Source organism: Rana temporaria, chromosome 3 (assembly GCF_905171775.1).
Source record: "Rana temporaria chromosome 3, aRanTem1.1, whole genome shotgun sequence".
Taxonomy (NCBI): domain Eukaryota; kingdom Metazoa; phylum Chordata; class Amphibia; order Anura; family Ranidae; genus Rana; species Rana temporaria.
This window is the reverse complement of record NC_053491.1, coordinates 359,337,139-359,350,719: the sequence shown is the minus strand read 5'-3', so window position 1 is coordinate 359,350,719 and position 13,581 is coordinate 359,337,139. Positions and strand designations below refer to the sequence as shown.

At 44.6% G+C, this 13,581-nt stretch overlaps 1 protein-coding gene across 1 annotated transcript in view; it reads right to left on the bottom strand.

Annotated features, from left to right (window-relative positions):
• The window catches only part of LOC120930494 (sodium- and chloride-dependent betaine transporter-like), a 58,969-nt gene extending 45,695 nt beyond the window's left edge, over positions 1–13,274 (bottom strand). The window contains exons 1-2 of the mRNA XM_040341672.1: positions 13,225–13,274; positions 1,580–1,815 (exon numbers count right to left, since the gene is read on the bottom strand). Of these exons, the coding sequence (XP_040197606.1) occupies positions 1,580–1,815; positions 13,225–13,274 (286 nt within the window). The remainder of the gene's footprint in view (positions 1–1,579; positions 1,816–13,224) is intronic.
• Positions 13,275–13,581: the final 307 nt, after the last annotated feature.

Below are 13,581 nucleotides of genomic sequence, written 5' to 3'. Positions count from 1 at the left end.
CTCCACCGACCGCGCCGCCCCCCCCTGATGTTGGCTTTGCTTCGGGCTGAAGCCCCTGGTCTTTTTGCCACCTAGCAACTCCCCTGCCCCATGGCCTTTGATTTCAGAAAATATATGAAGTTTGGAGGTTCTAAGTGATTATGTACTGTATGTGAGAAATGTCAGAATTGGCTTGGGCGGCAAGGGGGGTAATGAATGTAGAGTTGCATTGATTTTTGTCTTTTATATCTGCCTGACGTTCAGCAAAACGGATAAGGGTTGTTACATCAGTGACTTAGGACTTGTTCACCTCTGCAAATGCAGCCTACCCTGTTTACATGTGAGAACCCCAGCGGCGGTTCCCAGCGATTTGCTGTGGGAGGCATCCCTATTGAAAGCAATGGGAGGCTGCATGCTTCCGCAGCTTATCGCTGCCACTTGCATGTAATCGCTCATGCAGCAATCACATTTGAGTGCACTTTTCTGGACACATAATGGGCACAGGGACACTCACATGTGAACCCTGCATGAGCATTTACATGCAAGTTGCTGGAGCATACAGCCTCCCTTTGCTTTCAATGGGCTTGCCTCTTGCAGCTAATGAATGAAGGAGGAAATTGGCTGCACAACAACGTGATTGAAGTCCATCAGTGATGAGTAAGCATAGTGTAGGTGTGCGAAACTAGTCCACCTCTGTTCCCAATACTGCAACCTTGGTGTGTGTCATTGTTTGCATGGAATATTTAATAAATGGACTGCAATCACGTCGGTGTGCAGCCAATTTCTTCCTTTATTCAGTCTTCTATGGCAGGCGAGTCGAGGGTTGCACCCGTGTGAGGAGTCTTAGGCAGTGTACACACGGTCGTTCCAAACCGATGAGAATGGTCCAACGGGCCATTTCCATCGGTTCACCGCTGAAGTGGCCTGATGGTCTGATGTGCGTACACACCATCGTTCCAAAAACCGATCAGGTCAGAACGCGGTGACGTCAAACACACGACGTGCTAAATAAAACGAAGTTCAATGCTTCCAAGCATGCGTCGACTTGATTCTGAGCATGCGCGGGTTTTGAACCGATGCTTTCTGTACTAACTATCGGTTTGGACCGATCGGGCAGCGGGCCATCGGTTTGATTTTGAAGCATGTTTTAAAATTTTGGAACGAAGGAAAACAGACCGATGGGCTATACACACCGTCGGTTTGGACCGATGAAACTGAACCTTGGTCCATTCTCATCGGTTTTGTCCGACCGTGTGTACGCGGCCTTACACTATTCATTGTGCCTGGAGTCTCTCTCTCACCAGGAGCAGCGATTTTCCTTTGCTGTCTACTCCTGCAGCTAATAGCCAGGAACCCCCCACTGAGGTTCTCACGTGTGATCATGGTCGACTGCATTCGCGGATGTGAATGCACACTTAAAGTGTTATAAGCACTACTAAGGTGGACTTTGTATTTAGGCCGGATCTGCCCATGGGTGTATTTTTCATAGAGGAATATGGGTCAGCACATGGAGAAGCCAGGTTACAGTCCTTCAAATTTTTAGACAGTGGAAACTTTTTCTTAGTTTGTTTATATAAAGAAGATACAATGAATCTCCCACCTCCACCATTTTTGTAGCACAGATATGGAAACCTCCAGATGTTCCCCAATCCGATGATTCCACCCACGACGGACAAAATGAATTCCGTCCTGCTCCCCCATTGCCCTCGAGATTTTAGCTCCTGATCCTCGGTATGTGTCAGTTGCTTGTCTCCTTCAGGACTGGGCAGAGCTCCATCTGATGACTCTACAGACAGAAAATGTGAACAATTATAATAAAACTGCTGACAAAGTAACCTTCAATGCAAATGGAAATAGTGCTGCTATTTTAGTTTCAGCAAGATTTTATAGGCGTAGGCCTCCGTTCCGACCATGTTTCAAGATACGTCCATATTTAGGGCTCATGCACATAGGAAGTTTTTACAGCTGCTCTAAGGGGCGTTGAACATTTTTTTTAACTGCCTCTAAAAGCCCCTCCATGTTAGCCTATATGTATATGACCATGCACACATAAACTGTCAAAGGCGTTTAGAGGCATAAGCGTTTAGGGGCAGGAGAAAAAAACGAGAGCCTGTGCTTCCAGGAGCGGTAGAAACGAGCTGTAAAAACAAAAAACGTCATACACACTATTAGCTTTTCTGCAGATTTTTGTCTTCAGATTTACCAAAACCATGTAGTATAAGGGCCTTCCTGATTGCATGCAAATTGAAATGCATAAGGTTTGACCTCATAGGTTTTGGTAAATCTGAAGAAAAAAATCTGCAGAAAATCTAATAGTGTGTATGGGGCCTAAAGGTGTAAATCCGCGCTTAGCCGCGTTTGACGTTTTAAGGCGGTTTATACATTATAGCGAGTGTTTTTAACAGCTTAAGGACCGCCCATGCCATATATACGTCAGGAGAATGGCACGGACAGGCATTATCACGTACCTGTACGTGGCCCTTTAAATGCCTGCCATGTGGTCGCGAGTGCACCGCTGAGATCCCCGCGATCGTCTCACGGAGGTATAGAGCGGGGAGATGCTTGTGTAAACAAGCATCTCCTTGCTCTGCCTAGTAAGAATGACACTGATGTCGGCTCCGTGTACTCGGAGTGGAGATCAGTGTCATGTGACACAGAGCCCATCCCCCCTACAGTTAGAAACACAATGCAGGTAACACTTAACCCCTACAGTGCCACCTAGTGGTTTACCCCTTCACTGCCAGTGTAATTTTCACAGTAACCAGTGCATTTTTATCGCTGTAAAAATGACAATGTCCCAAAAATGTGTCAAAAGTGTCCGATGTTTCCGCCATAATGTCACAGTTTCCGCCATAATGTCTGCTGTCTACTCCTGCAGCTAATAGCCAGGAACCCCCCACTGAGGTTCTCACGTGTGATTGTGGTCGGGTGCATTCGCAGATGTGAATGCACACTTAAAGTGTTATAAGCACTGCTAAGGTGGACTTTGTATTTAGGCCGGATCTGCCCATAGGTGTATTTTTCATAGAGGAATATGGGTCAGCACATGGAGAAGCCAGGTTACAGCCCTTCAAATTTTTAGACAGTGGCAACTTTTTCTTAGTTTGTTTATATAAAGAAGATACAATGAATCTCCCACCTCCACCTCGGAATTGGCTACACACGATCGGAATATCTTCCGACAGCAAATGTCCGATGGAGCAAACACACGGTCGGATGTTCCGACGACAAGCTCACATCGAACATTTGTTGTCGGAAATTCCAACCATGTGTATGCGGCATTAAGGTGTAAAATAAAACATGGGCGCATTCTCCAAACCCACTTACCTGAACAGCGGGATACCCTCCTAGCAGGATCCCAGTGATCTTTTTAACATAGCATGGTTGTGTGTGTCTTTGCCCTCACAGCCGTGTCATCCATTTACAGGTATCTATGAATGAGAAGACTACACATCCCATGTGCCACCTCAGCAGAGGGACTCACAGATCGTGCTGGCACCGCACTTGTAGTCCATTGTTTAATTCCTCCGGCCTCGTAACAGGAGGTCTGTACCTCTGTAGGAACCCGACACATGATTCCAATGATATGTAGGCTTCAATAAAAAAACATTAATACATGCAATGTCTTATTTTATTAGTGTATTTATTACATTTTGCAAAAGGTGGACCAGTAAAGATGGCCTTTAAATCTGAGAATTTTACAACATAGTGACAGCTTTTTCATTAAGTTAAATTAAAGTCTGAACTCTATGGACATTCACAAGTTTTTAAGCAAAACGACAGCTGCGCTAAAAGAAAAAATGATGAGAATAAAAATAGAGATGCCACTATATAAATGAAATGTACATATAAAAATGAAAAATAGCAATGACTGAACATCAAAAAATCAAATCAAGTGCTCACACGTGAATAAATGAAAAAACAATAACAACAGGTGTAATGAGAGGAAGTCCAGTTAATGAACTGTCCATATATTAGGATCTAGAGTCCATAGAAAAATTATCCCCAAACAGTGAAAAGAAAATTCACAAGAGTGTCTGAAGAAATAACTATCCAGTGCTCAAACTGCTGACATCCAGAAAATGTGAAGAAAGAAAAACCACCACCATAGGTAATAGCTGCCTCTTACCGGATGGTATTGATCTCTGATTAGGAGATCAAACTCGCTTAAGCCCTGGTTCACACTGGGTACGATTTGGAACGATTTGAGATGCGATTTGACATGTCAAATCGCATCTCAAATCGGCGGCATTTGCCGGCAATTGTCGGCAATGGCACTGTCCTAATCAGTGCGACACCGCATCTGCGATTTCAAAAAGTAGTTCCTGTACTACTTTTTGCGATTTCGGGCCGATTTACATTAAATTGCGGCCGAAATCGCGGCAAAATCGCGGCAAAATCGCGGCCGCGAAATCGCGGTAAAATCGCGCATTTTACCGCGATTTTGAATTCGCAGCAGTGTGAACCTAGGCTAAAGGTTGTTAATTACACCACAGCTTTCCACCAGGGTTATCCTCCATGCAGCTGTTCATATCCAGTAAATATATCGATGTCAGGAAAAAGAATACTTGCATAGTGTAAAATCCAAGGGGTGTTTAATGTAGTATAAAAAATTGCACTTACAATGTTGATGATATTAAGAAGCATGTAAAAAACATCGAGCCGGCCGGCTCCTTGATATGCCTGCCCATCTTCCGGGTTCAGCTGGTAACGCGGTGACGTCAGAACGTCGCCTGCCCAACATTTTGTCGCAAAGAGGACGTGGTCACGGGATGGATTCACAAGTTTTTAACTGGCAGAGATCATCTGCTCTGTGGTTTTGTGAACTGATCAATCTCCTGAAATTTTCTTTTAACTCACTGATCATCTGTTAGGCTTCATTTAGGCCAGCCATACATAGTTTGAATCTCTCCTGCTGACCTGGCAGAGATTTAAACCATTAATGGGCAGCTGAATATACCGAATGATCGATCAATCGGTACAACCAGCCTGCCGGATTCTCTTCCGATTATTACAAGTGACTGCTATAGCCGCTAGCAATAATCACTGTCTTCTCCCAGCGAGGATGGCTTCCCCAGCCAGGAGAACACAATTGCTCGGCAGGAGGGATTCCCCTGTCAACATTGAGGGCTCTTTCACACTGCAGGCCCGTTCAGGTCCGCCTGACAGTTTTTTTTGCGGACCTGAACGGGCGCTTCGTGCTCCTCTATGGAGCCGCGGATGTCAGCAGTGACATGCCCGCTGACATCCGACCCGCTCCGATCCGCCAAAGTGTGACGGAGGAAAAACCTACTTTTCCATCCGTCTGGCAGATCGGATGAACACGGACAGACAGTCCGTGTTCATCCGATCCCCCCATAGGGGATAGCGGAGAAAAGACAGGGCCATCCCTGCACAGTGTGCGGGGACCGCCCTGTCATCCGCCGGCTCAGCGGGGATCAACGGAGTGATCCCTGCTGAGCAAGCGGAGGTGCACGGGGCGGATCATCACTGATCCGCTCCCATGTGAAAGAGGCCTGACTGTGTTGATGGGGAAATCGTGCAAATTTCTTTCCTGCAACTCATGGTTACAGGAAAGACACTTGCACTGTCTATGGGCTGCCCTAGATTAGGGTGACGAGACATCCCGGTTTCCGGGGACAGTCCCCAGATTGAGGACACTGTCGCTAGACCAAGTCTGTCCCTGATTTTGTCCCAAGATTGGATTTGAACAGGGACTGGGGCAATTTCAAAGACAGTCAGTGCAGAAGAAAAAAAATTCTGAATTACACAATCCTGCTCCGCCGCTCCTACTAGCTTAGGGGGGTGTATTTTTTTCCATCATCTGTGCCCCTTTCTGATGATCATGTGCTGGTCGGAGCGGAGGGAACATTTCTTCAGTTTCAGGTGCATGCCCATTCATCTCCGCTCGCATGTTCTTCTGCCTTGGCTCAAGTCCCAACCAGCCGCCTTCCTGCTTATCTCCCTGACTTTCTTGGCGGAGTGATCTTCCTCCGCTCCTCACCCAATAGTAGCCTGGAGAGAAACACTTTATAGGCTGTGAGGCAGGTGGCGGTGGCGATGGGCAGAGAGTCGCTGATTGCCACCATTACTAGTAAAAAAAAAATATGTCCCCGGATTTCATAAAAAAAATCTGGTCACCTTACCCTAGATGCGTGGTTGGGGGAACAACAGCCCCGTACAACCGTACAACCGTATATACGGTTCGATTGTTGTACGACTGAACATCTGATTTTTGTCAAAAGCGTGTGTGCAGGATTTTTTCTAGCATACTAACTATACGCAAATTGTCGTTCCACAAACACAAATGTGGTGGCGTACTACGAGAGTATAAAGAGGAAGTTAATTTCTCGAGCACCAACCTTTGGGCCCCTTCTGCTAATTTCTTGTTAGTAGAAGTTTGGTGAGCGTTGATTCACACTTTTTTGTTAAGTTATTTTTATTTGGATGGCAGATACCATCTATAATTTAATTTCTTTTTTTTTTTTTTTTCTGCACAATTAAAAAATTGTGTTGAATAATACTAGGCTATGTGTTTTTCTTCAAATGACAGTTTGGGAGAAGGGCAGTTACATTAAAAACAACACAATGGAAAATTAACAAGGGTCACCAACATAATTGTATCTTTGATCTTATAAAATCAAACCACCACCATAGTATTAATATCATTCATATCACTACCAAACAAATGCCTTTTCAAATACGTTTGGTATAACTACATCAGTATCACCAGCAAAGAAGCTTCATTATTATCCCATTAAAGAAGATGAGAATGTGTGCTGCATTTTGACATTTCATCAATTGCCGCGTCACAAATGTTAATTCTAGATTACGAAAGGTAGTTAACAAGACCGAACGCTTCCTGGTCGTTCCTTGATTCCAATCATGCGTGTTTGTACTTTTAACATTTGTGTGACGATTTCTGTACTGACCATCTGAAAATCAGACGTTGCATTCACATCCGACAAAAATTTTATAACCTGCACATCCAGCTTTTGTCTGACGAAAAAGTGAAATCGGCTGTCGAAAGCACCGTACTACCGATAAAAAAAATCAGCAGACAGCTCGTCTTACTAATTTTCCCATATGATTCTCGTATCATGTGTACGGGCCTTTAGGCTGCAATAGGCATCGGACGAGGATGCTTACATGCCATGGTCGTGATGCTTCACATCAGCGACTCAGTTTACCGACATGTAGCATTCGGTGAGTGGCAAGCCACACACATTCAAGCAAAAGGGGAAACTCTGCAAATGCCCCTCAACTGTGTGTCATGCATGCGGTTGCGGAGCGTTAGTTGGCAAAAATGTGACTAAAACAGGAGGTGTTGCATCACTTCCTCACTGCCTATCAGTAGCTTCTGAAGCGAGATCCAAATGCGGATCGGGCTTCAGAGAAAAGGGAGATTTAGATGCATGTTTAAATATACCTTTAGTTTGCTCAGATGCACTGAAACCACCAGGTTCTTCATAGGACAGTCATTTAGCAGGGATGCTTATTGCTTAATATGTAATCATTAGAGTCTTTTAATCTGGCAGTTTTAAAATATGGAGCAGTTATCAAATATGGGCAGTTACAGTATCAAAATATGGAGCAGCAAGCATGTAAACAAAAAGAAAAAACATAAAACTGAATGTTAGCTGCATATAGGGCTGCAACTAACGATTATTGTCATAATCTACAATTTGGCTGATTATTGTTTCGATTAATCAGATAATAACCTTAAAAAAAAAAGGCAATTTATTCTTAAATATTTATATGCAGTGGCAAAATCTCGAATCCACTCTGAGAATAACAGACAGAAGAGATATACTATATGTACTATTAGGCCTCGTACACACGACCGAACATGTCTGTTGAAACTGGTCCGCTGACCAGTTTCAGCAGACATGTTTGGTCGTGTGTACAGCCGACCGGACAGGATTCCCGGCCAAGTGGACTTTTTCCAGCGGACAAATGTTTCTTAGCATGCTAAGAAACATGTCTGCTGGAAGCCTGTCCGTCGGACGTGTTCGGTCGTCTGTACAGACTCACTGGACACGTCCGATCGGCCGCCATCCCTCGCATGCGTCGAAGTGATTCGACGAATGCGTGGAAGCATTGACCTTCCAGGGTCGCGCACGTCGCCGCGTCATCGTCACAGCGACGGCGCGGCCACGTCGCTACACGTCACCGCGTTTGTTTTCCGCTGGGATTTTGATCTGATGGTGTGTACAGCCATCAGACCAAAATCCGGCAGCGGACATGTCCGATGAAAACGGTCCGCGGACCGTTTTCATCGGACAGATCCGCTGGTGTGTACGGGGCCTAAGGATGGATCTGGTAAATATCATCAGACTCAGAGATCACATTTTTTATTTAAAGGAAAAATAAAAATTAAAGGCTGTTTTACCAATTTTCAGACAGAACTGTAATATATAGCATAACACCCTTGTACCTAGAAAAGGGCTACAGGTATATTTAGTGTGCCAGGTGGTTGTTAGTCTGGCTAATTTGTAGTATTCAGTGATTACACGACTTCTATTAATTCCATTCAAAGTGTGGCTTCTCCCTTCTGTCAGTATGTGGTGCTGTTGCCTTTGACATTAAAGGGGTTGTAAAGGAAAACGTTTTTTCACCCTAATGCATTCTATACATTAAGGTGAAAAAACTTGCGAACATACCGCCCCCCCCCCCGGCCCCCCGTTATACTTACCTGACCCCTTAAAGGTCCCGTGCTCCCTGTGAGGAGATACAGTGAACACAGCATCTCCTTCTAGTCCCAAGGGAGGGGGCGAGCATGCTGAATAACCCCTAGCCAGAAGGCTCGGATGATGGGGGCAATCTTACTGAAGAGAAACAGGAAGTGGGAAATTCAGACAAAGAAAAAAAACATTTACAAGGGAAATCAAAGAAAAAGGTAAGACCCCTTTCACACTGAAGCGTTTTTACATCGTTTTAGCGTTAAAAATAGCGCTATTAAAACGCTCATAAAATGCTCTCCATGCATCTCAATGGACCCTTTCACACTGAGTCCTGCAAGCAGCATCTTTGGAGCAGGTTTTGGGTGCTGAAAAAAATGCTCCAAAAACGTCCCTCTCCATTGAAATGAATTGAAAGCGCTGTGAAAACGCCTTACCTTTTCACACTGATGCGTTGCACTGGTGGGGCGTCGAGAAAAGTCCTGCAATCAGCATCTTTGGAGCAGCTTTTGGGCGCTGAAAAAAACGCTCCAAAAACGCCCCACTTCATTGAAATGAATTGAAAGCGCTGTAAAAATGCCTTACCCTTTTCACACTGAGGCACTTAAAGCGGAAGTAAACACATCTATTTGATAGTTTAAAAAAACAGTTAACATTCCCGGCATGCCGGAAATGCTAGATGTCACATTTGCTTGTGCTCTCAACCAAACTGTCAAACCATCCAATGGCTGGTGTCATAACTGATCACATGTGCAGCATCGTGGCAGTTGCAGATTAAACAGAGGCCAAGATGGCAGCTTCCTTGGCTGAAAACAATAGGAGGGTTTACTTCCACTTTAACCAGTTCCCGACCCCCGCATGTACATATACGTCCACAATATGGCACGTACAGGCACATGGGCGTACACGTACGTCCTCGCCTATTAGCGGGTGGGGGGTCCGATCGGGACCCCCCCCGCTACATGCGGAGGTCGGGTCCGCTCGGGGAGCGATCCGGGACCACGGCGCGGCTATTTGTTTATAGCCGCTCCGTCGCGATCGTTCCCCGGAGCTGAAGAACGGGGAGAGCCGTGTGTAAACACGGCTTCCCCGTCCTTCACTATGGCGGCGCATCGATCGCGTCATTCCCTTTATAGGGAAGACACGATCGATGACGTCATTCCTACAGCCACACCCCCAAACAGTTGTAAACACATACTAGGTGCACCCTAACTCCTACAGCGCCACCTGTGGTTAACTCCCAAACTGCAACTGTCATTTTCACAATAAAGAATGCAATTTAAATGCATTTTTTGCTGTGAAAATGACAATGGTCCCAAAAATGTGTCAAAATTGTCCGAAGTGTCCGCCATAATGTCGCAGTCACGAAAAAAATTGCTGATCGCCGCCATTAGTAGTAAAAAATAAATAAAAAATAAAAATGCAATAAAACTATCCCCTATTTTGTAAACACTATAAATTTTGCGCAAACCAATCGATAAACGCTTATTGCGATTTTTTTACTAAAAATAGGTAGAAGAATACGTATCGGCCTAAACTGAGGAAAAAAAATGTTTTTATATATGTTTTTGGGGGATATTTATTACAGCAAAAAGTAAAAAATATTGCTTTTTTTTCAAAATTGTCGCTCTATTTTTGTTTATAGCGCAAAAACTAAAAACCGCAGATGTGATCAAATACCACCAAAAGAAAGCTCTATTTGTGGGGAAAAAAGGACGCCCTAAAACGTTAGGCTCTTAGCGGTGCTTTACCAGCACATTGGGATTGCAGATGAGGCTTCACTCGAATAACGCTCGAATAACGCTCAAAAAACGCTCGAAAAAAGCTTGAATAACGCTCGATAAAACGCCCCAGTGTGAAAGGGGCTTAAGTGAACCAACAATGCACTAGCTTTAAGGAACCTATTTAAAAAATAAAAAACAAACCTTTACAACCCCTTTAAAGTGATGAGCTATAGTGAAGTTCCAGTTATGATAAACATACTTTTCTCAGCCTATCATATTTGCGACTAAGCATGCTGGGAAAAGCTATTTAACAGAATTAAGTATTGTGATCAGGCAGTGTGTTCTCGCCCAGGGCTACGGCCTGGGTGGATGGTGTATGTAGAGTTCCTGACTGCTAGGCCCAAAGCCTGGGGCCTATCCAGGAAGCTGCCGGCTGCTATGCCTGACCAAGGCCTATCTGGGTGTTCAAGTTTATGGAGAGGAAAGTCTGCCAAAGATCCAGTAACAATTCTAGAGGGATGGAGTTCTAAGGAAGCGCCAGAGGGGACATTTCAGGAGCTGAAGGCTATGAATTGGCTGGGAGGACTCATCCAAGGGAATCAGTGCGCGAAGCAGTGAGTAAAGTTTAGTTGCTAGAGGAGACAGCTTTTCCTACAAAGTACAGCTGTGCCGGTTGAGTTTAAAGGCTTTTATTCCTGTACTACTGTCTGCCTTACTTCACCTATTTTTGTCTAAGGAGGGGGGGGGCTGATCGAAAAGTTGTTGAGAGGGGGGGGGATGCGGACTGGGGGGTGATTGCCGCGGATTGATGAATTTGTTGTCTCTCACCTGTGCACAGCCAGTCGGATCTCTTCTTCACTTCAGCTGCCGCAGTCCACACACCGCTCCGGTAAGCATGTCTCCCCTCTGACCTTTCTTCTCCTTCCTGTGCGGGAACATGCAGTCTGTGCGGGAAGTTCCCTCAGAATACGGGCGGGTTGGGAGGTATGCAATCTGCTGGTTGCTGATCATTACTTAGGCCCCATACACACGATAGAATCCATCCGCAGATAAATCCCAGCAAATGGGTTTCTGCGGATAGATCCTATGGTGTGTACACGCCAGCGGATCTGTTTCCGCGGAGAAATCTCCTCTGGGATGGATTCCAGCAGATCGGATATTTGCTGACATGCACAACAAATCCATCTGCTGGAATCCATTCCAACGGATGGATCCGCTCGTCTGTACAGACTTACCGGATCCATCCGTCCAAAGGGATTCCCCGCACGCGTCGTAATGATTTGACGCATGCGTGGAATTCCTTATATGACAGAGTCGCGCCCGTCGCCGCGTCATAATAGCGGCGACGGCGCGACACGTCATCGCCAGAGGATTTCAGCGCGGATTTCAATGCGATGGTGTGTACACGCCATCGCATAGAAATCTTCTGAAATCCTCGAGAGGATTTATCCGCGGATACGGTCCGCTGGACCGTATCTGCGGATAAATCCTCTCGTGTGTATGGGGCCTAAGGCTGGATTCACACCTATCCATTTTTTGTGCTTTTTTCATTTTGCAGATTTGCACTACAAAACATGTTCCATAGGAAACCATGTTAAATGGGCTGTAGTGCAAATCTGCAAAATACAAAAGGCACTAAAAATGCATAGATGTGAATCCAGCCTTTTGCAGAAATGCAGGGACATTTTTTAACATGGTTTCCTATGGAACATGTTCACATCAATGCTTTTTTGTGCTTCTGCATTTTTGGAAAGGGTCAGGGACTTTTTTTCCTGCAAAAAGCAGCGTTTTGCATGCAATAGAATTCAATGGACCTGCATCAAAAATGCAAGTGCCGCGATTTTGCCAGGATTTGCGTTTTTTTTAACCTGTTTATAGCTGGTTGTTAAAGGAAATGTAAAAAAATAAAAATTACTGGCTAAAAAAAAAAAAAACGCAAATCGCGGTAAAAAACGCTCGTCAAAAAGCGCAGCAAGCACCGCAAAAAGCATTGCAAAAACACTCAAAAGCAACATGCATAGGTGTGAATCGAGCCTAAGATTGTCCTGTACCCTATTCCCCTCTCTCCCACATTTTTCCTGTTTGAGGAATAAACTTCTCTATTGTTTAAAGCATAAAAGTGACTGGCACCCAATTTCTTTCTTGGTCATCACCCACCATGGCCACAAACCTGCACCATAAGGATGTATGTCAGCCATTCCCATTTTGCTGCAATTTGCATTTTTTATCCTTTTCTTTGACCAATTTGTTGTTGGGCATATTCAATAATGCATTACATGCTTTTCTGCAGCTTTTCCATTAAAGTCTATTGAAACGAAAAAGGAAAAAAGCACAGTTTGTGCTGAAAAAAGTCCTTGACCCTTTCCAAATATGCAGCGGCTGAAAAATGCATAGATCTAAACATGTCCCGTAGGAAACCATGTTAAATGAACTGTAGTGCATTTCGGCAAAAAGCACCAAAAACTGCATAGGTGTGAACCAGGCCTGAGACATTTACTAGCAGTAGCATGCTTTTTTGTATCCCCTGTCATAATGGGGTTAAAAAACTAAAATTAACCTTTTATAGTACAAAATGAGCAGCTAATCACTACTATAAGGGGTTCATTGATACCGTGAAACAGTGAAAGTAATATACTGTATATTACTTATTTCATATATATAATAATAACACCCAGAAGTAGGATATATGGGCATTTTAACTAGAAGTCAGACATGAAGCTATATGATGGGTGGAAGCTAGATATAAATCTTTTATATTAAAGTAGTACTAAAAGCTGAGACTTTTTTTTCCATGGATATGATTATTTTAAATATATTGCACAATACTCGTAAAAGTTTACTTTAAATGTAATTGAGGGGGCGTGGTCAGGATGTGAAGCCGGGAAGACATGTTTCGCAGAGGCTCCTGACATCCTGCTACATTATCCTGTCTTTAGAGAGTTACTGCCATCCTGCTCAGCAAACCACTTCAATCTGCCTGGGGATCTTCTCCTGTGTTGCCCATGCCAGGGAGGAAGTCATATGGGAAGAAACAGAAAGGAGGGCATCGGGGTTCCCCGCCTGTCACATCTTGCCACCTGGTGCACAGCGTCAATCCACTGTAGCTGTGCAGTCGGAGGAGCGAAGCAGGTGAATTATGGAGTCTGAGCCTGGAGATACTCCGGGACTGTCTCCCGCTGCGGATGAGTCAGAGGATC